Here is a 26,771-nt window from a genome sequence, read left to right on the forward strand (position 1 = left end):
GTAGGTGCGTGCCGCACATTAAGTACATATTGATAGGTAAACATTAGTACTTATATTATCTGTCCGTCCATCTATCTACCTACATCAGAGTAAAATAAAGACCTCAACTTAATTAAAAGACCGCTCTTATATTCCCCCTTTTTGTCATCATATGCCTCTTATTTTTCTCTTTTTTCTTTATTCTATTTTATGCTATTTGTTGGATGTTTACTTCTTTCATCGCAAAAGCATCGGTTAGCAATGAAATTAACGTAAGTATCTTAGAAAAAGTCTTGATCAAAATGAGACGAATACCTAATGACTGCGGTAGGATTTGCACCTGTACCGCCCTGTGGATCAGGCTTCTTTATCATTTCATACCAATTATCGGTCAGATGAGTATAGGGAGTTAATGAGTTGATGCTGGATATCTGTCAACTATTTTCCTCTATGTTACGTACATATACGTTCATACCAATCTTCTCGGCGCATGGGCCGTTCTACAATACGCGCAGTCGCCATCCGCGCGGTCTCGCGGTGTCTTGTGTATAGTGAGTGCCGTGCGTGATATTCGCCGTACGAGTAATGAGAGTTTGAAATTGGAACCACTTAATTTCCATTGAGGGATCGTCCTGGCGTCCTGTCTGCGTATACGCGTAAAATGGTAAGCGTTTGTTGACAAGTTGTTTTTCTTTGCTATTTTGTCTCATAGTACACTATTGTGTACAAACCCAGTCTTCTATATAATGTAAAACTATTATTTGTTAAATTTAAGTTTATTTTTGTACTAACTTACAAAGAGGCAATAAAAACGTAAAAAAGATCGTTTTTATTTTGGTATATAAATGTGTTTAATTCGCCATTATTTCACGGAGTGGAAGGCCGTTACCTTGGCAATTTCACGTATACTTATTAAAAAGTACGCTGTTTTCCCTTTAATCAATTATTAAGGTCTAAAGTTCTATATTCTATTCTATTATTAAACTCTAAAGTTACCTGTCCTATCCATGTTTCCAAAAGATAAACAAAGATTGCATTTTTAAATTATTGAAAAAAAATAAAGGACCGATTTTGATGAAATTTGCCTATACTGAGAGATCGGATATTCAGAAGTAACAAAACTATTTATTTATTCTAAGAAATTATCAGGGAGCGATGTTGCGAGTCTACAGGCAGAGTTACAAATAAAATATAATGAGAATTATATAATAACGGTTGGCCGGGTCTGATACGGTTGAGGTTCGATGCTCGAAAACTATGCCACTGGTGCTTGTTATGGGTACATTACGGTACGTTACTTATTTTGTGTAGGTAAAGAGACACTGCATGTTGAACTGTAAGTAACTGTAAGACAAACAGTGCATTTCTTTCTGCATTAATCTGCATTATTATAAGAAAATGTTATGAATAATGCTATTTTCTTTAAACAAGATAGCTTCTTAGTCACCAATAGGTTATAAGTTCAACATGTACCTATAAAATTTTCAATAACAACACAATTCGATAAATATAAAGTTGAGTTCTATTTTAAGCGAGTTAAGGCTCCGGTGCCTTAATTACAATTTACAATTACAATTCATTTTTGATTTGTAATAACTGATAGACACCTGATAAACGGATATTTGTGTAAGCGACTCTATTAGTTATTTTTTCTGGTGAACTTGGGATTTAATGAATAGAAAAATAAGTTAACTGGGATTCCTTGTCTGAGTACTTAATTACAACTGATAAATGACATGACGTAAATAATTAATAACGATGTAAAAGTTTGACGGTAAAACCCCTAGATTGACGCATTGTGAGAGAAGAATCGACCACGACATTAACGTGCACGAGGTAAAAGGCGATTTGTTCATATATTTATACACATACAATCACGTCTTTATCCGTTATGGGGATAGACAGAGCCATAAGGACAGCCAAATAAATATTTGGTATATTGTGTGTACTTACACTTATAGTTCATAACTAAAATAAAGTTGCAACAGCAACTAATAAGGAGGTGAACTAATAGACAATACAATAGCATTAACATTTACCATTTATAAATAGTCTTAAAAGAGAGTTTGCAATTTTAAATAAAATAATAAAATAAACGAAATTATGTTTTTTCCATTGCACACGAATAGCTAATTAAAAGGAATGTGACTACGTTGAAAATGTTTTGACGTCATTGTAATTCCCAATTTGCTGTTTGTTCCTTCTTCGTTCGCGTAATGAGAGTTCTTTTGACTTACGATTTTTACAATAGCAGTTGTCGTGTCAGGTGAGATAAGTTTACACAATACATGTTATTTCTGCTTCATGGCGCTGTTCATTTTAATTTTTAATTGCACAGTTTTACTCTGATTTGTTTTAATTTGTTTATTAATAAACGTATGAAGAGATATTTTTAAATATAGGTGTGATAGATTAAAAATAAATTTCTTGGTAAATTTGTATAGTTTGGGACTATTACCTTCGAAACAAGATTAACTAATAGGATAGTAACATTATTATTATAAGCGAGCTTTATAACTGCCCGAGTGTATATGAAAATTTAAAGGAAAGAATCTAGGGAAATACATGAAAAAAATATAAATAAAGCTTTTATAAATTTACGTTGATCTGAACCGACATTATTACTAAATGTTATTGCGAACAGTTTCAAGTTACTTATCAGTGTTCTTTGACATACCTAATTATTTTGTATTTCCCCAGTCGACTCCAGTATTTCCCCATCAATGAGAACTCACAGAGTGACGAAGATTCAATATTAAAAAAAGATATTCAGGGTTTTGAAGCCATAATAATCAATATATAGCTTGGCTCTATGTTTCTGTCCCTGTCGTCTTCATCTATTTTTGAGTGTGTGGACTGGAAACATTTGCGAAGATCAACGTATTGATAGCAAAAAGATCCTTTACTTTGTAGGTATACGACATGCAGGGCATGGCAGTAGGGTCAGTACGTCAACGGCACGCAGTCATGTTATTTCTGAGCTAAATCCTGAACATGTTTACATCGGCCGAATTGGAGTGTATTCAAAGACTTTTTAAGTCAATACTGCTGTTTTCATGCATTTGTATGTTCCGTTTTATTACACCGTTTCCTACCTACTTTTTTTGCGTAACCACGACAAAAGTAAATAAGCACTTATTTATAACGATTAGATTAAAGCATGGCAGTAATTTCCTACTAGGAAGCAGTTAAGGACTAGCTTTCGCCACCGAGGTTTCCAGTGAGTGTGTTTTTTTCTCATGACAATTACTTTCAATGACAAATTTTCTTTGCGGCAGATTTACTTAAATTTATAGCTAGGCCAATAATTATATAGCTAAATTAAGCAACAGTAAAAAGTTCCTCCCTCCAGCTGTCGTTGAAATTCTATATTTATATTAATCTTAAATTAATATGTAACTCTAGAAAATAATATCATATGTAGTGTATCGGTTTTAAAGTAAAAACGCCAGGATGTTCGCCTTCGCTTCCAATTTATTGTTGTGTTGTAGGAACATTGGTACTAGATTGCAAACCACTTTCTCCGAACAACTATTCCGTTACGTATCATTAATATTTCGCCAAAGAGAGAACATGAAGAAATTATAGTTTGTGATATGATCTAAGTGGTAGCTGCTAAGGCGTGGTAGGCACGACAATTTATGTGCATCTTTAGCTGGCACTCATTGCTTTTGCCTGCAACTTGTGCCTTTAGAAAAAAGTGTAGAGAAATAAACAGCAAATAGGATCCCAGATTTGGTTTCCATGGTATAGATGGAACATTAATATTAGCATGTGCTAATTAGGCATTTTAGCAAACTGTTACCATCTCTATATCTTAATTCGACCATTCAGTTCTTTCTTCGAAGCTGATTTTTGCTCTGTCTACCCGGACAAGAACGTGACCTGTGTGTATGAATCTTCTCATATCAAAATATGCAACTGAAGTTATCAGGCTCCTGTAAACTAAAAGATGCAACAGTTATGGGATAAGTTTACAATAAGGTGAAAGTTTACCCAATTTTGCGTTTCATGACCTAACCTATTAAATATAAATTTAGGGTCTATCATTTAGTAGATTTTCTAATGTATTGAGTCTACAAACAATTTTTTGGCCAGCACTGTATAGTAAAAAAGCAACTACTGAATTAGTTAATGGAAACAAAGGCGATTAAAACAAAACATGTACAACAGTACATCAGTTCCTGTATTGTGATATTATTATGCGCACCGCACCTTTGATACCGAGGGTCGTCCACCAATCTCTTTATTATATAACTTCCTATCTCGTCTGTTGTCGTGGTCGGCGGCTTGTCAATTCATTCATCTTATTTTTTATTATGTATGTTTATATCTTTTTAAAAATTTCTTTCTTCTAGGAAGTATAACTTCCTCATACGAGTAACTTGTATGGCCTTTAAAGTGAGCCGTTGTAAGGATATTTTGGTCAAATTTGAAAATACTTATGGCTTTTCCTCGCAAGCCATGGTACATCTTCTGTCATAGCCGCTCCAATAATTTTCCGTTCCACTAATGAGGAGTGAAGATTTCGATCCTTAATATGATTGTTCAAGTTCAGCTTCGCGTCATTAGAAGTCATGTCTTAGGCTCTAACAGCACTAATTTGCACAGCAGAAGAATTTAAAAAATATATATATCCCAATTAACAGTCTTTTGTTATATAGAAAGATATGTATATGCCATACCTTTGTTAAAAAGTTATGAGCAGCTGTAGATTGCGTAAATGTTTTCAAGGTTAGGTCCTTTCCCTCTAGCTGGTTAGTATTGTATACTATTAAATTGCTTTTAGAAAGGCAAACGCCGGCGCCGGTAAGTTGTTAAATTCAATTTTATATTTTGTTTATGTTGGATAAAACATATAGTGCGATAGCGAATTAACAGTCGTGGGCCTTTGCATTAAAATCTTATACATCTAACTAGCCATTCCTCATGACTTCCCTCGCATAACCTTTGTTTGACCTAGGGTTTGCTTCCATTCCCAATTTCATAAAATTCAGCCCAAACAAAACATTCCAGTTAAAGAGACATTTATATTTATAAATAGAATGCAATACCCCAAAAATTACATTATATGCGTAAAATCACGCCTCTGTCTCGGAGGGGTAGGCATAGACTACATCTTTCTATTTGCTAAGTTCCTTGCACACTTCTTGTTCTCATCCATATGCATAATACTTTATGCAAGGTCTTTTTACCGTTCATAATAAGGCCACCGAGAATTAAAAAAACACATCAGTTATAGCTCTCATTTACAACTCAACGCATCCCTTATCAACTACATAAGCTGATAAGGCTCATTAATGCAGTTATAGCCATACATACAGAGGCTGAGATCTAGATGTGTATCTTCAAACAATTGAATAAGAAGACAATTCAATTATCTCTATCAGTAATGAAGACATCCTGCAAGCAACTTTAATTAACTGAAACTTCGTGGCTCACTTGCAACTACATCTACGAACTCTGAACATCTTACTAAGATTGCGATGTTCTAATAGTACTTGATCGTACATTGCTGTAATGTACTCTTGGAAAAACACCTACTTAATTAAAGAAGTCTCCAAATAATTCTAATTTAAACAACTCTAATTTAACGCTGTTTTGGCGTACCTGACATACATAAATACATAAAATCACGCCTCTTTCCCGGAGGGGTAGGCAGAGACTACATCTTTCCACTTGCCACTATCTCTGAATAAATACTATAGAGACTATAGAATCTCCACAGGTACTTACAGTGAAATAATAGTCCTTTTCGCCCTAGAGTGCATTTGAGAAAGACTAAGATGCAGCCTGCACTCTAAATAATTAACATGCGTTCCCAAATCTGATCAACATTAAGAAAAGACGCTTATACCTTACATAGTGAAGTTAACAAAACAAAGTTACTCGATCAATCACAACCACAGTTAATGTAACAATATTTCATTACCAACATTCCGCACTAATTTCACATGGATATACATATATTATATTTCGTGCCGATTCAATCCGAAAATTTACTTGGTTTATATCAACTCAGTTTGTGAATTAGGGAAGAAAAATTGTATGATAGTAAAACGCTTTGGTTCTTGGGTATTTATTACAATTATTTTTTTTGTTGAAGGTAGGACCAACGCAGATAATTCTCCTGCTGCTTTTGCTCAGCTGTAGCTCCGAGTCGTCTTCCTTCAACCAGCTTTCCCTGAAGACATTCAGTCTTGAAGAACTAATCCCCATCAAACCAGAGTTCTACCCAGACCGAATCAATGTGCAGTGGGTTTCAGGTAAGTTATCATCATGTCTTCACTATTACTAAGAAGGAGGTTTCAGAGCTTCATTTGTTTTAACTAGTCCAAAATAGTGTGATCATCGATATGAAGTTCTTTTAAATAAGTAGTTAAAGACAGTGGAATTTACTTTGATACTGTTTATTAGTGCGGTGCACCGACCGATCCCAAAGTTGTTACCATTTTAGTTTCATTACATTAATTGATGCACTCAAAAAACTTTAAAACAAAAAAATATATGTATAAAACAGTATTGCAGTCCATTTGTAGCGATTCCTTTAAGCCAATCAAATTTTATTTTGCTTCTCACATTTACAATTTAATTTGTAATTACACTTCAATTATTTATCAATCTCTTTGGATGATGATATATCTACATTTAAGGTTGGAGTTTGTGAGTGCCATTATCATCATATCATGGTTTACATCACCTTAATACCTATGTATGCAAAGTTGCTTTTCATATGAAAGTAGTTCCAAATTCCTACATTTCATATTATCATGGCAAACCACGAGCACAATAGCTACTGGTATGAAATGTCATTGTCGTAGTTAAACGTGTGGGAAGTAACTAAGATAACAGATTTATTACCAGTATAATTGTACTAAGGTGACAACTTCATTTTATTCCTTGATCGAATGCTTTAAAAGATATAATTTTATTATAATTTATATAACAATATTTTTTGGGTAAATAGACCATAAGCATAAGCGTTGACAGGATTTGATTTATGGGAAATTTTACAACTGGGCAAAATATGTATACAGGGTGACATTTAAAACAACTGCATCCTTTTAAACATAAACTGTACCCACCCATGCTTCTGAGCCGTTTGAGCCTATTTTTATTTAAATTAAACGTCATCGTTTTCACATTTAAAAAACCCTCAAAAACTACGTCACACGCTTTATTAAAGACCAATACTACAAAATTAAAAGAAGAAATGAAGAAAAAATGAATGAATGAAGAATGAAAAGAAATTAAAAGTAAACATATAAATAAATGTCTGAAAAATAAATTATTTTTCTAATATCAAGATCAAGTAAAAGTACAGAGTTGTCGAAATCGCTCAGCTGAATGAATTGTGTCGTTGACCTCTGAATCTTACGCGTCGCTTTTCCGCCTGCCGGGGTGACATTATGTATTTAGGATCGTGGGTTTTGATACTTTTTTTTTTTTCGTACTTTCTTAAATATGCCATAAACATAAACCGATATTTTTCTTTTAACGTTTATAAATATCCTTAAGATGAGTACACTTAACAGTTAAATTTGCAAAATACAGGGTGACTTTTAATTCATGCAGTTGAATTAAAAGTCACCCTGTATTTTGCAGGATAAGAACTGCTATGTTGGTCGAAGATTACATTACAAAATTATTAAACAATTTATAAAATAAAAGATCAAAAACAAAAATAACTACTAACAATTGAAGACACTACTTATCTCGAAATAGCTTTGCATTACAGAGCAAGTTAAAGCCGATGACTTAATGTTGGATTATGAAACATGTTATACAACAAAGCATATCAATACACGCTGCCATCACTTCTAAGTTGACTATCTAAAACTGTCATGCGTTTTCTAAGTAATATTTTATTGAATTTGTATATTCAGAATTACTCCAGAATTTTGTAACAAAACTGTAAGCTAAATAAACTATTATCAGTAGTCTTCCCTGGTGATGCCCTTTCTAGGGAGTCAAAAAATTTGTTTCAGATCATGTCCAGCGACCTTCTATAACCAGGACAATAAAATATCTACACAATGAGGCTATACTTCCTAAGCATGGACCTCAGAGTAATAACTAGCGCCAGCAAACCTTCATCTTAGATGAGTTCTTTTTTTTTGCGAAAACTTTTTGAAAGTAGTTTCGACATTAAATAGATTATAGGTTCCATGACTATGTAAGTTTCTACCTAACAGTACCAAACTGAAGAATAAGATATCTATTAATACAGCTTTTTTTCTTTCTTATTTCAGATACAGAATACATACACAGGGAGCCAGGAAATGGAATTGTCAAATACAACGCTCTATATCGTAATGTGTCTACAGTTTTGACTGAGGACGAATTGGTAAGCAGAGCTCTTAAAAAAATTATTGACTTACTTTTTTCCTAATCATCAGTACGGCAGAACAAACACACACAACAATTAATTAGTTTAAAAAATTTGTATGTTAATTCCTGCAAATTTTATCATCGTCACATTTGGGTAATGACCGGTTGAACTTGGCCCACTATCATTGAGACTGAAATGTTTATGAAATAAGTTTAGCATTTGATAATTTTATGCATAGGCTGGTGATATTTATTCAGATGAAAATTTAATGAGTTCCGTTGCCTAACAGCGCCCATGTTTTAATCAGTTCGATGGATTTTAATATTATACGCTGAGCGTATCTATTGTAATTAGACACACTCAATGGTTTAAATGTTACGTAAAGTGGAAATGATATGGTTAGATGATGAAAATTTTTGTTTTAAATGAAGATTTTTCTTTTGAATTCAATATTTATAGCGCTCTCTATAAACCTGAAAGTTCGGAAGATTGGTCAAAATATTTAAGCCTGCCTGTAAGTATATACTTCTTTGTAAATGAATTTGGTGGCTCTCTACGGTGTCGCAACAATATGTAAGTATATATTGTTTGTATATTCGTTAAAAATGTAACAGATATCTGTATGTTAAAATCCAACGCACTTATGAAACCTTATTCGTTCTGTGTTATAGATTGTACATACATACATATAATCACGTCTTTGTCCCTTACAAATAGACAGACCCAACAGTCTCGAAAAGACTGAAAGGCCACGTATATCTGTGTAGCTTAATGATGAATTTTTTTAAATTTATTTTAACACTAGCTGTTCCCCGCGACTTGGTCCACGTAAATTTCTTAATCATACAGTCAGATACAGACAGAAAAAAACAAAATATTTTTAATAAAAAAATATCTTGTTTTTGTTGGGGCTCGAACTTGGACCGCCAACTTCACAGTCTCACGGGCTAACCACTGGACCATCAAGGCCGATGTTATATGCTGTCGTATAATAATAAATGACTTTGAATTTAAAATTTCGTAACTTATTTGCAGGCAAACTCATGCAATGTCGATAACTTTTTTAATGAACCCATTTTTATGAAACTAACTTTAAATGTTTTTCGGAATTAAAACAAAGCAACTGGTGAAAGTTTTAAAAAGTAAAGTAAATCGGTTCAGTACTTTCGGAGATAATCGTGATCATACATACAGACAGACAAGAAATTAAAAAAAATATTTTTGCTTTCTATTATTTATGCTAAATGCCCCTCTATCCATTTCAGTCAAAAATACTAAATGTACAGACAAAATATTTTTACTGTTTTATTATATGTATAGATTATGCACGTAAAATGTACAACAGGTGGACTTAATGCTACAGGGCATTCTTTGCCAGTCGAACCTTGAAATTGAGATTAAGATAGTGACAGAATGCTAGCCCCTCGCCTTAAAGAATAATCCAAAGTTTATTATTTATTAAATTGTAATTTTTTCACTAAACTATTATTAAAGCAATAGATATAAGTCCATAACTACTTTAAAAAAATATGTGGTCTTTGTAATGTAAACATCACACAATAGCAGATCCGACAGATCATTGGGGACATTTTTTATCACCGAGAAAGTTACGTAAGCTGCTTGTTAACTTATTGTCCGTGTTTTTGTTGTTGCAGTATGAGCTACGAACATACATACCTACAACATTCTCCAGTGACGGGAAATATCTACTGTTAGCGTCCAATTATCAGAAGGTAAGTTTCAATTTTTTATTATTTTGTTATAATCAAGAATTCGTAGTCTGATGCCGCTCTCCAGGCTCTTCTTGAGGTGAGAATGTAGATTTATTTATTTTTTATATTTATTTACTTATTAGGTTATTTAAGTCATTTAAGAACTATTAGGTATCTGCGGTCTGAGGTTTATAAATGAGAATGTTTAAACTGGTCATGTGTAAACAAAGCTTTATTGGTACAATTATGTAGTGATTAACGACTTTCAACTGGCTATAGGAATAATTAATTTCACATTAGGTACACCTTCTCTAACGGAAATATAAATCGTATAAGTAGGTATTACAAATCTGTGGAACCTCCCATTGATATAAGCGGTCGTTGTAAGATAGAAGTAATCAGAAATATGTATGTTAATCTATCCGGAATATGTGTGGATCGGTGAAACAGAGCATAGATCTATGAATGTTAATTACCACCTCGATCTTATGGTAATATTGACATGTTGCTCATGTATCGCATGCGGACAACAGATAAAGTGTACTAATTTATTAAAAAAAAAAAAATCTCTCTAAATCTATTCGTCTTCAGTCGTTGCACTCCTTACTCAGTGGTCGCTTTAGATTACTTAAAACATTTTTAAGTTTAATTTTGTGAATTTGTATTATCTCTCTCATTATGATGACACGCTATGGCGTATATTTGACTGCTATCTCAGCTGATCGTTTCAAATCTCGCAGTACAAACCGGAACTGTACCCTAGCAATCACATAGACAGTTCAAAAAACCTACCTCTGGTACAGCGCCCTTACTTAAATTTTCTGGATTTTATTCGTTAGGATCATGCGTGGCTCTTTCCTTTTACGATCCTGCATCCATTACAGAAGATGATATGATGAGACCGCCAAAAGGTCTTAAATATCCTTACGTACAACAGCAACAGCTATTTTTACCCTTTTGATCAGGTCAAGGTATTCAGTTAGACTACTGTTGAACGCAAGTGACATTTGACTCCAATTATATTATTATTCATCATGTGACCGCTTTTAAGAAGGTCTCGGGAATGTAGAGTGTGGAGTCACACTGTACTACAAAAAGATAAATAAAATATAAGTATTATTATTTCATATCTGATTTCTAAAATTTGGGATAATATTCTATATAATTAATTAAAAGTTTTGCAAAAAGTAATACATATTTCTTAAATTATTCTTTAATTGCTTGCAGAAGTTATTAGGAATGTTCTAAACATTGTCTAATTTATTTAGGAACGTTAAAAAAAGTATGTCTTTTTCTCAGAAGTACCTAGAGACAGAATATCTTAGATATTCGCTTCTTCCTTCTTCTTCTTATTCGTTTGTTTTTTATATGCGCTCGATTCAGTACACGATCGGCAAATAAAATTAAATAATCTTTTTATAAAATTATTATATTGATTAATTAGAGGTATCCTATTTCTTAATTTTTATGACAACTTGGTTAAGAATTAAAAAAAATTTACTCATGCACGATGTACATACAACAGCACGTGAAATACTTACTCATCTACTCGCATATTGATGCGATCTACAAAATTTACATATGTTCCATATTCAATGCAATAGTTTAGTGGCCACATGTATCAATCACGCTAATAAAAGTTAAAATCTAAACTATAAGACCATAAAATTAAAATCATTTGAATTTTAAGAGGGCGTTACTACAATAAGAATTAATACCAAATTATCTGTTTTTCAGGTTTACCGTTACTCCAGTCTCTCAGAATTTTCTGTGTACAACCTTGAAAACAAGTGAGTGTTTCCAATAAATAAAAAACAACCTAAAATCAATCTATGCAAATTGGTGTTTAGCCAAAACAAGTGGCAACCAAAAAATAACACGCATATTAATAAATGAACTGCTTTCTCTATAAAATGACGTTCAACGTAAATGAGTGGTGAAATCGTTACTTTAAAACTAAACATCAATTTAAAAAATAAGTCTATTTAGCCGAATAAATGACATCGCTTTATTGAATAACAAACTAAGGATGATGATGAGGTGCATTGGTGACCTACTCGTATGTACCTATCGAAATTATGGCTGCTAGCTGTCGGAGTTTTTATTTCCGTATCTTTTTCATAAAAGAATAATTAAAAAGAATTCGAAAAGATCTTATATTGTATTTACAAAGATTGTTTTTACAATTACTTTTTCAGATCAGTTAAAAACATTAGTAGAGGTCCTTTGGCTGCTGTAGAGTGGAGTAAGAAAGGTGCTCTTGCGTTCGTCAAAGACAACAATGTATACTATGTTGCTGACCCGGCACGACCTGACGAGGTCACCGCCCTTACCACGGAAGGTGTTCCTGGTGAAGTGTATTTTGGTATCGCAGACTGGATATATGAAGGTAAGTTAATTTTTATATCAAGTTTAGAGCGTAGAAATTTGAAATTGGTCTTAATTGTGACAGGGGTGGGGTGGGGGACCCCTTGGTTGAAATAAGCAAAATCTGGGTTGATCTCCATTTCATAAGCTCTTAATTGACATTTTGATTTTATAAGGTTGTAGCACCACTCCTATGAAGTTCCTACACTCATCACTAGATGGCGCTGTACCAAGTTAGATCGCGATATGGTTTGCCTCACGGCCGAATTCAAGACCTCCGGAGAGATTTTGTATTGTGAACCATTAGGGCCTAGGTACTCCTTTGTGTATACACAGTGCCTTCTGGGCATCCACTTGTGGGTCCCGCACAGGACTGTAACTACCTGGGAAATAAGGGAATTTTGGGGATTTGTGGATTGTGGAATATTGGATTACTTCGGGCGTCCACCTAGTGGGTCCCACACAAGTGATTTAATGTTTCATGGTCTATAGTTCACCAAAAACAGTTTGATTATTTGGAGCACTGCGCTGTCACATAGTGGGAGCACTGCGGCGACACTTAATCAAACTTAGTTAGCTCGTTTCGTTATACTTCTTAGAGTCCTTTGCAATAAAACCTTTGTAATTTCCATCGCACGTATTTTCTTTGTCGCCTCACACTTTCCTTACAAAGTGGCGACCAACGCGGGCACAACTCCTGAGCGACAACCAAGATACGTGACTCGATCCGGACGAATAACTTCAACACCTGTCAGGCAGAAACGACAAGGGAAGATGGCTATGAGTCAGGACCAGTTTCTGCAGCTACTGGAACATCAGCGGCTACAGCAGCGAGAACTCTTAGCAACCCTACACCAAAGGAAGTCGATGACATCATGCACCACCACCTATGATGGCAGGAAGGATGCAAAGGCAGTCGAAGCTTTCCTCTGTGCTCTAAATATTTTCAGACATACGGAACACATTCCTGAAAAGGACGTTATTAGTGGACTGCCATTAATTCTCATTGGAGAAGCTGGTGAATGGTGGCAGGGAGTCAAAAGTCAAGTAACAACAATGAGCGGCTTCGAAGCATTGATAAGAAAAACATTTGCACCACAAAAGCCAGCCTTCGAACTGTACCATGAGATTAACACTACTAAACAACATCCTACCGAAAGTACGGAAAAGTTCATCTCCAAGAAAAGAATGCTGTTTGCCCAGTTGCCGGAACCACATCACATGGAAGTTCAGCAAATAGATATGATCTTTGGCCTTCTACGCGTGGATATAAGAGACAAAGTACCTAGAAGTTCGATTAGCACCTTCGATGAGCTTATAGCGAGCGCTCGAGAGGTAGAAGGAGTTCTTAAAGAAAAAGGTGACTTTGAGACACGCGCGGATCATAAAGCTGGTAAGAAGCCAAGATGCACTTTCTGTCGAAATCTCGGACACACGGAGGAAGTATGCAGGAAGAAGAAAAGAGCTGAGAAGGACTCTCCGCTAGCACCACCGACATCGGGGCCCTCATCTGTTCAAACGCAAGCACCTTCCCCGTCACAACCAAAATTTTCGTGTTACGGTTGCGGCGCACCGGGAGTGGTTCGTTCCAACTGTCCTAAATGCGCTAATAAGTTATCGGCAAATGTCAAGAAGGAACGTATTGATTTCTGCTCGCTCAACATTAAAGTTGCCCCGAGGCCCCGACCTGTAGTATTCATTAGCGTCAATGGTATAAATGGCAGCGCTTACATCGACACGTGTGCAAAGACGAGCGTCGCATCATACTGGCTATACCGTCGTCTACTAGAAAAAGGCTTCGCCTTCCGACAGCAGTCAGTTCAAATTACCCTAGCCGATGGTTTTCCGAAACAGCAAAATGTTTTGACGATTGATGTAGAAGTTACATTATGTGGACGTGTCTTCACTACTTCATTCATTGTACTACCTGAGGCTAGAGATAACCGCACCCTACTTGGAGTAGGATTTATACAACAGGCGCAGATGATTTTGAATCTTCCTCAATATATATGGCATTTTATCGATAATGATGACGAAGTTTACGAGCTATACATGGAAGATTTCATCAACTTTGAAAACAAGGGCCCTGTTGCTACAAGTATAACTAAAAAACGTCCAAATCCGGAATATGCTGTCACTCCAGTTTCTGTAGCAAGTGAATCAAGTAACCCCGAGAACTGCAGTACAGCGATGAATGGAAAATCGGCCAGCGTTCCGAATGAATCCGGAAATAAAAGTTATCAGTTACACAGATTACAGCCGTCTACTCCTAAAAAGACACGAACGTTGTTTGATGGCCATTCGCCTAGGCTGAACTATATGTTCCGAGATGCCCAAATGAACATTCACCAAGAGGAAGTTAATTTATCCCCTCACTCGATGTCACTCTTTCCTGACAGTAATTTCGGTATAAACTCAATGGATATCGAATTGCCTGTCAACAATGAGCTTAGTGCTCAACAACGTGATCAGTTGAAAGACTTATTGAATAAGCACGAACGAGTCTTCCAGCCAAATGGGAAACCAGCTAGAAACGTAGTACATACAATTGATACTGCCGGGAAAGGGCCTATTTCAGTTCCTCCTTACCGTCTTTCGCCGCCCCGGAAAGAAATACTGCGAAAAGAGATTGACAAAATGGTCCAAGAAGGAGTTATGGAGCCGTCAAACACGCCTTGGACTGCACCAGTAGTACTCGTGCCGAAACCAGATGGGGACATCAGAGTATGCGTCGACTATCGCCGGCTAAATGCAATTACTGTTCCGGATACTTACCCAATACCAAGATTGGATGATCTATTGCATGAGGCTAAACCTACCCCGTTTATGTCGACTCTTGATTTAAAAGCAGGATACTGGCAAATAGAAGTCTCTCAAGAAGACAAAGCAAAGACTGGCTTCATAACACCCTTCGGAGTTTATGTTTTCAATCGCATGCCATTTGGTCTACGAAATGCGCCAGCCACATTTCAACGGCTAATAGACAAATTCAAGATTAGCCTTGATATAAAACTGCTAGCCTACCTAGACGATTTGATCGTGTTTTCTCCCTCTTTCGAAAGCCATCTTGCAGATCTGAACAAAGTTTTCTCCAGATTATGGGAATTTAATCTAATCGTCAATCTAAAGAAGTGCCGTTTTTGTTGCTCAACGGTGAAGTACTTGGGTCATTATATAACACCTAGAGGTCTCGAAGTTGACCCTGAAAAGACTGCAGCGATCTTAGCCCTGGCTAGACCAACCAACCTGCGTCACTTGGTCTCGTTTTTACAAACCTGTTCTTGGTATCGCCGCTTCATTGAAAATTTTTCTGCAATTGCTGAGCCTCTTACGCGATTGACAAAGAAAGGCGTCCCATGGACCTGGAGTAATGAACAAGAAGACGCATATGCAGAATTGAAAAAGAAACTTACGTCAGCTCCGATTCTGAGACAAGCTGACGAAACCAAGCCGTATATAATTAAAACAGATGCGAGTGCATATGCTTTGGGAGCAGTTTTAGTCCAGGGGGAGGGTGAGTCTGAACACCCAGTGGAGTATGCAAGTCGTCTTCTCACTCCTGCTGAGAAAAATTACTCAACCACAGAGCGAGAAGCCCTGGCGGTCGTTTGGGCGGTCAACAAATTCCGTGGCTATATAGAAGGACTTCCGACCATAGTCATAACCGATCATCAAGCCCTACGCTGGTTGATGTCATTAAAGTCACCAAATGGTAAACTCGCAAGATGGGCATTGCAACTTCAAGCATTTGACCTTACCGTAAAGTATATTCCCGGACGAGCAAACGTCGTCGCTGATATGTTGTCTCGACCTCCGTGCACAGAAGAGAATCGTTCCGAATGCAGTATCTGCACAATGACTATAAGCGTTGATATGCCAAAAAGAAACCCGAAAGAAATCCGAATTGAGCAGCTTAAAGATTCATCTATAGAAACCATTGTTCAAGCATTGGAAGCACCAGATATATCAGAAAATGCTGTTTACTGGAGTAATAAAGGATACTTTCTGAATAATGGTCTCCTATATCGATTAGCGCCAGACTCAGACTCCGATGATGCTCAATTGGTAGTGCCCGAGCATGAATGGGCCAATGTGATGGATGCTTATCATGATGATCCACTTGCTGGGCATAACGGCGCAGAGAAGACATACGCCAGAATTTCAACGCGATACTTTTGGAAAGGTATGCGTAAATACATCGAGGCATACATCAAAAATTGTGTGGCTTGTCAACGATTTAAGCCATCGAACACAAAACCTGCTGGTCTGTTGCAGACAACTCCACTCAATAAGCGATTTGAGTCAATTGCATTTGATCTTTTTGGGCCGTTGCCAGCCTCAACAGACGGTAAAACCTGGATTCTTATCGTTGAAGACTGTGCAAGTCGATGGATTGAACTATTTGCATTAGTACAAGCTACCGCGGAAGCCTGTGCAGAAAAACTAATCAATGAGGTTTTTCTTAGATACGGGGTACCCAGAAGAATGACTAGTGATAACGGTCCGCAATTTGTTAGTGCTATTATGCAAGCTATCAGTTTTTGCTTCAAGATCAACCATTCGTTTACGCCTGTGTATCATCCCGAAGCGAACCCTGTGGAGCGCCATAACAGAGATCTCAAAACACAGTTAGCCATTCTCATAGCTGGGGAAGATCATGGCAACTGGCCAGATAAATTGCCATCCATACGTTTTGCTCTGAATACAGCAGTTAATGCAGCAACTAGCTTTACTCCAGCGTATATAACATTTGGCCGCGAGTTGAGAACTCCCCGAGATAATCAGGAAGATCTTCGTGAGATAATACTTGGCGAAAATTTCATTCCCGAAGTAACCCCGAAACTTTTAAGAATTGCAAATATTCTTAAGAAGACACGGGAAGTTCAAGAAAGGAAAGAAGAAAAGCGTAAAGAATTTGTAGATAAAACACGAAGAGAGAGCCCTATTTACAAACCAGGCGATCTGGTTCTAGCGGATGTTCACCCGATCAGTAAAGCATCCAGAGGCCATAGTGCCAAGTTTGCGCCTAGAAGAGATGGACCATTCGTGATAGTAGAGAGACATGGGCCTGCCTCCTACAAGCTAGCCAATAAAGAAGCTCCTGAAATAGTAATTGGCACATATCATACTTCAGCGTTACGACCATTCCAAGGAAATAATGAGACTATCCCTTCACCTTTGCAGCCTCTACGTCGACGAGGGAGACCACGAATCCAGAGAACTGAAGAAGTCGCTTCTGCTACTCGACGTGGACGGGGTCGCCCACGAAAACATTAATTTTCACTTTCTTCCAGCCTTCTTCGTCGGGACGCCTTCAGAGGCCGAGGGGGAGACTGTAGCACCACTCCTATGAAGTTCCTACACTCATCACTAGATGGCGCTGTACCAAGTTAGATCGCGATATGGTTTGCCTCACGGCCGAATTCAAGACCTCCGGAGAGATTTTGTATTGTGAACCATTAGGGCCTAGGTACTCCTTTGTGTATACACAGTGCCTTCTGGGCATCCACTTGTGGGTCCCGCACAGGACTGTAACTACCTGGGAAATAAGGGAATTTTGGGGATTTGTGGATTGTGGAATATTGGATTACTTCGGGCGTCCACCTAGTGGGTCCCACACAAGTGATTTAATGTTTCATGGTCTATAGTTCACCAAAAACAGTTTGATTATTTGGAGCACTGCGCTGTCACATAGTGGGAGCACTGCGGCGACACTTAATCAAACTTAGTTAGCTCGTTTCGTTATACTTCTTAGAGTCCTTTGCAATAAAACCTTTGTAATTTCCATCGCACGTATTTTCTTTGTCGCCTCACACTTTCCTTACAAGGTTACTATACAAATCAATAAGAATATTATCAAAACAAGGAATATTAATTAAAAGTACCTATATTCTTTTGTTTCTAGAGGAAGTATTCAATGCAGCTGAAGCATTGTGGTTTTCACCGGAAGGTACTTATTTGGCGGTAGCTTCCTTCAACGACACAAACGTCGAGTCAGCTGTCTACCCCTTCTATGGCAATTCGTCTGACATTTACTATCAATATCCCGAGATGGTAGAGTTCAAATATCCTAAGGTTAGTATTAGTATTAAGAAATTTAATGATTCTATAAAATCGTTACTGAATAATGATTCAATATAATAAAATTCAAAATGTTCATTAGATTGAATTCACTTATGTCAGGCAGGTCGCGTCAATCCTGTTGTTGGTCTTCGCGTCTTCAAGGTGGACAATATCTCCTGCACAAGAACTATTCCAGCGCCAGTAGACGTCGTTGGAGTAGATCACATACTGGGCCGTGTAGACTGGGCCACCGATCATAATCTAGTGGTTTTATGGCTGAATAGACGCCAAAGTATCAGTATCTTAGTGAATTGTGACTTGGAATTGGATGAATGCAGTTTAGTAAAAGAACAAACGGAACCAAATGGTTGGATTGATATACACAAGGCATTTTATAATGAAAACGGGACCAAGTTGGTAGAGATTCAACATTTGTATAACGGAGACGCCAGATATCCGCATGCTGCGCGTCTTGATTTCAATTCGCTCGCAACAGAAGACCTGAGTCCAGGAAATGCGACGGTATTAGAAGTTGTTGGCTGGAATGAGCCTACTGATACTGTTTATTACATAGCGGCTCCAGGTCTGGAGCCCTGGCTTCGGCAGTTATGGGCGACGGCAGCCGACGGCACTTTGAGGTGCATATCTTGCAAAGAGCCGTCGTGTCAAAATGTTGCCACAAATTTTTCGCCAGGAGCTAGTTTTGGCATTGTCACTTGCAGTGCAACTAACAACCCGCCCAAAACTTTCTTCTATCAATGCCAGGTAAATTAAATCAATAATATTTTTTCTATTTTTCATCATCAAAAAGCTAATTTTTGACTCTCTGATTCAACTATTATAATAACTTGCTCGCAATGCTGGTATGTGATTTAGTGTCCAGTAATTCCCACATATTTATGTAATTTCAGGACGACACGTTTACATTGTTAAAAGATAATACGAAATTGTACCAAAAACTTAGGACGTACAAACTGCCACTGCCCTTATTTAACACAATAAATTTGGAGAAAGAACAAACCATGGCAAATATCAAACTTTTGCTCCCACCAGACATTCAGGAGGGGAAGAAGTATCCGATGGTTTTGAGGGTTTATGCTGGCCCTGGAACTGCTAGAGTGAAAAACAACTTTGATTTAGGTATAACGAGTGTTATTATTTATAATACTATATAAAAACTATATAAAAAGATATATCTACAGGAGATATCTTTTTATTTCTTAAATTATTACTTTGTTCCGAATTTTTTTCTTGACGTATTTAGGCTAATAATTGTTATGAATCATAAAATAAAGTTACGTGTGATGTGCTATAAATGTTAACGAAAATAGCTTTCTTAAAATACTTTCATGATTTCAGAGTATTACAACATGTACCTAACAACGAATCGAAGTTTCATAGTAGCGTCTATAGACGTGCGAGGGTCCGGTGTCCTGGGCACGGAGGCCATGCACGCCGTGAACGACGCCCTGGGCACGGTCGAGATCACGGACACACTGGCTGCTATCAAGTAACTGGCTATATCACTGCTCTGCTTATTTATTTAAATCATCATACATACTTATAATCACGCCTTTATTTCATACGGTAGACAGAACCAACGGTCTAAATAATTTGTTCTAAGAATATTGTAAAATATAGATACTAATTTTAAGCAAAGCGGCAAGGTAACTTAAGGAAATAAATTCGTTTAGTTACATAACATTCGTAACATGCTCAAAAATTAATCCGAATTACATATTTACAAATTACCAGTCAGGATAAAACTTTAATTTTAGAAAGTGGATACCGTTACGTACACATTCTTATCAAGGTTTCATCTTTAGCCATAAAATTCCACCAGCGTTTCAAAATATCTTATTTATTAGCAGACCTTTAAAAATTCCATTGGTGTCTTATAATAATTTCACTTTATCGCCAGGACGCTTCTCAACCTGTACTCGTTCATTGACCCCAAACGCGTGGGCGTCTGGGGCTGGAGTTACGGTGGGTACGCCACTACCATGATGTTGATCAAGGACTCTGAACATTTGATGGCGTGTGGGGCCGCCATTGCACCTGTCACTTCATGGCTCTATTATGGTACGTTTCAATTTTAAATTTCGTTCAACATTTAGGACTAGGAAGTCTTAATATTTAGGTAATAAAGAAAAAAAATATGATCTGATTTGATGTCTTGATTTGCACTTATAACTATTGATTATATCTATAGCGTCAACTTTGATTACCTTTTTTTAGTAAAAAATATATTGTATATAATTATGATTTAGGCATGATTTATTTAATGATTTTTCGCAAAGTTCAGTTCGATGTTGATAAAACAATATTTAAATAACAATATAGAAGTAGAATGAATAATCTCTTAGATAGGCTTGTAACATCGTCACTTACAATTAGGTGAGATCAAAGACAAATACCTAATCCAATATAGAATAATAAAAAAAAATACAATTTCAGACACAATATACACCGAGCGGTACATGGATACGCCACAAAAAAATCCTTTAGGATACCAGAGATCAGACCTGCTAGCCGCCGCCAGTAAGCTGCGCGATCGCAAGTTCCTGTTGATTCATGGGACGGGAGACGATAACGTGCATTACCAGCACAGCTTGCAGTTAGCCAAGAAACTGCAACATGAGGATATTTCATTCCAGCAAGTGGTGAGTTGGTGTTATTTGTACGGTTGTCTTCTGATGTCGTAAAAGGCGACTAAGGGATATAAACTTGGGATTCTTCTTTTAGGCGACAGACTAGCAACCTGTCACTATTTGAATTTCAATTCTATCATTAAGCCAAATAGCTGAATGTGGCCTATCAGTATTTTTAAGACTGTTGGCTCTGTCCCCGCAAGGAATATGGACGTGATTATATGTATGTATGTATGTTGTCTTCTGTACGAATAGAAGTTCTTGAACTTTGTAAGACTATTATTTAAAGCAGTCAGTGAGATCGCAAGACAATGCTTAACATTATGCAACATGCTCAGTGTTATATCCTATTGACATACTTACCATATTAATGTTGTAGAGTAAACCTATACACCGACACCAAAATAAATTATTGCCTTAACATATGAAATCGTACAACATTTCAAATGATTTAGTGGCCGTGAATAGTTAATTGCGACTAATGGTGCTACCTCCTAGCGAAAAGGGAACTTGTGTTAACTGCTGTCACTTAACGTAATTGCTTTTTTCTCTAAGTTACTAATTGCACGTAAATTAACAAGATCGCGATTGCATGAGGTTCTACTATTTAGTCTACATTTAGTCTCTATACTTACCTCCTTTATAAGTTTTGTTTCATATTTTGCTTTTAATCTTTTATACTAAGACGATTCTAGCTGTTCATAAAAAAATATGTCACCCTCTTTTTTAAATCATAGTTTGTAAAAAAAAGACTTGTATTTTGGAGGTAGTATTTTTTATGTTTTACTTATTTTTTATAATATAGTTGTAATAAACAAAATAATATTACAAGTTTTATTTTACTGCAGTTACCAATTACAAGCATTATTTGAAAATGAAATCAAAAATATAATTTGTCTTTGATTAGTTACATAAGTATACCTTATTTGGATAGATTTAATTTATTTGGATAGATTTAAATATAATTTTACAATACAATGCAAATGTTAGTACATTTATTACTAATCTGACCGCTGACGAACTTTGTAGCAAGTTGCGCACATGTTCTGGTAATTGCGTCACATGTTACACGACATGAGAGTGGTTGCATCTAACACGGGTGCAACTTGCTATTTTGCAGTCTATTTTGGAATTGATTGATTCATAAAAGACAAATATTGAATTTAATTACAATTAAAAATAAACATCAAATTTGAAAAGGTAAGATTATTAAAGAAGATAATTAGGTATTGTGAAAGTATTTTACGCATGCGACAAAATAAATTGCAGTCTAGGTTCAGGGCAATAATATTTTTTACCGAAATGTGAAGATAAAATTTATTTCTTTCACATAGGTACTATTTCACAAATATTCAGATTTTTCAAATAATTTACTTTCAATTATCTCTTTTTCCAGAGCTACACTGATGAGAATCATTCCCTGCTTGGAGTGAGCAGACATTTCTACCACACCCTGGACCGATTTTGGACGGAATGCTTTTATCCTTAATAGTATAAATTGTCAAAAAAAATGTGTGTAAATATTTAAGTAATTAGAATCTAAATATCCTGCCCGATTCACTCTAACGGAGTTTCCAAGTAATACTCTCTATATTGTGTAATCATCAATAAAATCATTACCTATCTACTTTTACGTCAAAAAGTTGCACCGTTTTACGATATTCTATGTATTCTCTTTATTTTATTTCAGGGAATATATCAATGTTAGCAAACATATTATGACCTCTTATGGCCTATGTAATTATGGCATGAGCTAATATCTAATTAATTCTCACGCAGCTGCATTTACGTTACACATTTGTTTTTCATAATTTATTCTAGTCTAGATTACCAATAGTATAAACGGTTTTTATAACGATCCCTTAAAAGTATATCGGGCGAATAAACATCGAAGCAATTCAGTCAGAATGAAACTCTGAGATTGAGTCCTATAAATGTTAAGCATAATAAAGTTATTTATAATTGTACTAAACTTGTTTTTATTAACTACCCAGGTAATTTACACCTTCATTTTTATGGAATATCTCTGAGGATATCTATCTATTCATATGATGCATCTTCTTGAAATATCACGTAGGTATATATAATTATGAGTCTGGAGAAGGACATAGGGTACCTTTCATCCCTAAAAATTCTATAGTGGGATTTCCGAAAAATCTACGGTGGCGCTAAGTTCGTCGCTCTTTGTAGTTGGCCTGTAATTCTTTGTTTTTTATTTAGATGGCGTTAAAATCGTCGCTTTGTAGATGGTGTTAAAATACGCGGGCGAAGCTGCGGGTAATAGCAATAAATATGTCTTATGAGCCAAGTGACCAAAAATGATAAAATACGAACTTTCAACGTAACAACGCTATAAAAATACATTAATTGGCTCCACACTTACATACAAGGATAAATCATAAAGATTAACTAAGGCCTCAAAGTTTCCTTGTGATATGAAATTACTGATTCTGTTGTCTATTTATATATAAATTATAATCACATACTTGTAGATACACATATCGCGTCTTTATTCTTTAACAGGATAGGCAGAGCTAGTAGGAAGATCTCATTTAGCTGGTAGGATAACTATGGAATTTGTGATTCAGTGTTAGTGACAGACATGGAAAATACTTACTTAAAACTTATAACATCGTATCATTTCTTTTTTTATTGAAATTAATTTCGTTGTATTGTGGTTGATAATTTAACGAAGAATAAAACTACCTATATGGCAATAACTAATTGAACCCAATAATTTTCAACAATAATCTGAGATAAATGAATTTAGACTACAATCTACAAAGAGGTAACATCAACAATGAATAATACGTACTTATTACTTCTTTTTGAAATCTGTCATGTATGTAGTCATAACAAACGAGTTTTCGTTTGAAATGTTTTGATTTAATCTAGATTACGATGTTTTACTAAATTATTGGTATCAAAAATTTAAAGTACCTACATAGTATTGGAAATTGACAGATGAAATTATTCAGTAACACAATCTCGGCAATAACAAGAAGATGGCCGAGGTTACTAACACGATGGTGAGTTCTACTCATTTTCTTTATTACGTAACAAATCACTATAGCAAAAATAAATTAGCTTCCTTACTTAGGCGAAGTTCTGTCGATGGTGTATAAGGTTTTGTTTAAAGTTTCTACTATACACGGTCTAAGAGAAGAAACCCGTGTAAAGACGCATTGAGAACTAAAGGAGGATATTAGATGAGAATACGAGTACACATTGATATCTACTTAGATATGCTTATTTGATTTTGGCAGATTGACCAAAAATACGTATACAAAGTGAGTGTAAACGAGAACGTTAGAATGGGAAGGCTTAGACGAATGTACTCATAATTGATCAAATTTTGGATGTTTTTCGGGAAATACCAGATCGCTGCTAAGTCAAAGAACGCCAGAAAAGCTTGATAAATTTGCATAAGGCAAAAAAATTACGAAGGCATATAAGTACATAGGATTCGTTGCAAATGGCGAGAAAAAGCCTACCCATCGGGGAAAGAGACGGTGACTATCTATAAGTACTTACTTATACTCTTACTTAAAATTTGCAGCTTTTGCGAGAAATCTCCAGCAGTATACGATTGCTCGGTCGACCTGCAAGACCGCGGTACATGTGCAGTACAGCCCATGGACCCAGACAAATGTTTTGCAGAGCCTCGGGTTGTCATCATAGGAGCCGGTATGGCGGGGTTGGCCGCAGCTGCAAGGCTTTCACAACGAGGAATTAATAATATCGCGGTTCTTGAAGCTTACGAAAGGTGAATTGTATATGTGTACTATTTTTTTTTTTATTATTTTTTTTTTTTGGTTTAATGTAATATATATTTTATAATATTATTCTTGAAGACGATGGGCTAGCCACCTGTCATTATGTGAATCTCAATTCTATCATTAAGTCAAACAGTTGAACGTGGTCTATCAGTCTTTTCGAGACTATTGGCTCTGTCTACCACGCAAGGGATATAGTCGTGATTTCGAGAGAAACTTTCTGATTCTACTTATTGCTTTTGTGTATTGATAGGTACACCGCTGTAAATAAACGTGATAATTATATCCCAATTTAAAAATTCACCAATACTTACATTTTGATTATAGACCTGGTGGACGAATCCATTCATGCTGGCTTGGCGACATAGTCGCAGAGCTCGGTTCTCATTGGAAACCGGACAATTGTCTCACTCATCCTGTATACATGATGTCAGCCACTGAGGATCCGCCGCGCCCAGGAGTACCGGGGGCGGAGCATACACGTGGACTGTTCAACAGAATCGTTACAGGAAAAATGCCTTTTCCTCCTACTGTAACGGCTTATCATAAATTTCGCCAAATTGAAGAGGAAGCCGCACAAATATACTGTCTAGGAGGAAACAAACAACAGGGATCTTTAATCAATTTTATGAGTCTCAGAATCCAGCAGGAATTACACGATTACCCTGAAGAACAGCAACATGATGCTGCCAGAGTAATGTTTGGGCTCGCTCACATGTTGAGCGCTAGGTGTGGAGATGACACTGCGATGCTTTGTGCTGACCATTGCGGTTGTTTTATGAATATGCCAGGCGGAGAGGTAAGGGTCCCACTTGGATTAGTCGGTATACTGGCGCCCTTGTTACGACAAATTCCAGAAGGCTCAATTCGATACTGCAAGCCTGTGGATTGTATTTATTGGGGAACTAGCCACAAGTCAGGTTATAGAGCAACAGTAACTGCGGTCGACGGAGAAGAGTTTCCCGCCGACTACGTCATCATTACAGTTTCTCTAGGTGTTTTGCGTGCTAACTCAGTAAAATTATTCTGTCCAGCGTTACCGGCTTCAAAAATTGATGCAATGCGGTGCCTTGGATATGGTTATTGTAACAAAATATACTTGGAATATGGCAGACCTTTCTGGTTTTGGCACAAAGGGAATTTGGACTTTAAATATTGCCAAAACTGTTTAGGTCGTTGTGACTGGACAAGTGGAATAACAGCCTTAGAAGCTGTTCCCAATAGTAAACATGTTATGTGTGCTTGGGTTGTCGGTCAGGAAGCTTTGGCGATGGAGGGTCTATGTGATAGGGATATAGCGGAAGGAATTACTAGTTTGCTTCGAAGTTCAACCGGGAATCAAAGCATACCATATCCTTGTACGATATTAAGGTCACATTGGACGTCGGATCCATACTTCTGTGGGGCGTACTCTTATGATTGTAACTGTTCAGATGGTAGTGCTCAGCGTGCACTTGCATGTCCTCTTCCTGGTCCGAGTGAACCAATACCGCCTATTCTTTTGTTTGCCGGAGAAGCTACTGTGCCTGGTCATTTTGCTACTGTCTCGGGGGCGCGGCTCAGTGGTGTACGAGAAGCAGAAAGAGTTATACAATTAACTTTGAGATTCAAAGGTCCACCGTTGCCCGCACTTGAGAGCGCTGGTGATAAGAAAAAAAAGAAACGCAAAAAAGAAGAAAGCTAATAATAGACTAACTTACGTTTCTATATGTATTGGTTTGTCTGAGTATAAATTAAATGATATTATGTAACACGGTGTTAACTATTGAGAAAGTTCCTTGTTCTTCCCTTGTTCCACTCTTTAATATTTTCATCCGGAACTCATGCCTGCGTAACTACTAACTTATCTGAGGCAAGTTCAGGACTTCCTGTTGTTAGTTTTGAAACTTGG

General features: G+C 36.5%; 2 protein-coding genes across 2 annotated transcripts; both read left to right on the plus strand.

Annotated features, from left to right (window-relative positions):
• The first annotated feature begins 479 nt into the window (after window positions 1-479).
• On the plus strand, window positions 480-23,063 carry LOC106143164 (venom dipeptidyl peptidase 4). The gene is made up of 13 exons (XM_013345181.2): window positions 480-643; window positions 6,086-6,245; window positions 8,232-8,326; window positions 9,967-10,044; window positions 11,761-11,813; window positions 12,222-12,412; window positions 18,296-18,465; window positions 18,574-19,218; window positions 19,365-19,593; window positions 19,813-19,963; window positions 20,375-20,535; window positions 20,911-21,116; window positions 22,501-23,063. The coding sequence occupies exons 1-13, from the start codon at window positions 641-643 to the stop codon at window positions 22,591-22,593; spliced, it is 2,235 nt and encodes a 744-aa protein (XP_013200635.1). The 5' UTR covers window positions 480-640; the 3' UTR covers window positions 22,594-23,063.
• Window positions 23,064-24,068: 1,005 nt separating this feature from the next.
• LOC106142993 (peroxisomal N(1)-acetyl-spermine/spermidine oxidase-like) lies at window positions 24,069-26,564 on the plus strand. Its single transcript, XM_060951057.1, has 3 exons — window positions 24,069-24,133; window positions 24,664-24,870; window positions 25,208-26,564. The coding sequence occupies exons 1-3, from the start codon at window positions 24,069-24,071 to the stop codon at window positions 26,562-26,564; spliced, it is 1,629 nt and encodes a 542-aa protein (XP_060807040.1).
• Window positions 26,565-26,771: the final 207 nt, after the last annotated feature.

This window comes from Amyelois transitella, chromosome 2 (genome assembly GCF_032362555.1).
Source record: "Amyelois transitella isolate CPQ chromosome 2, ilAmyTran1.1, whole genome shotgun sequence".
Lineage (NCBI taxonomy): Eukaryota > Metazoa > Arthropoda > Insecta > Lepidoptera > Pyralidae > Amyelois > Amyelois transitella.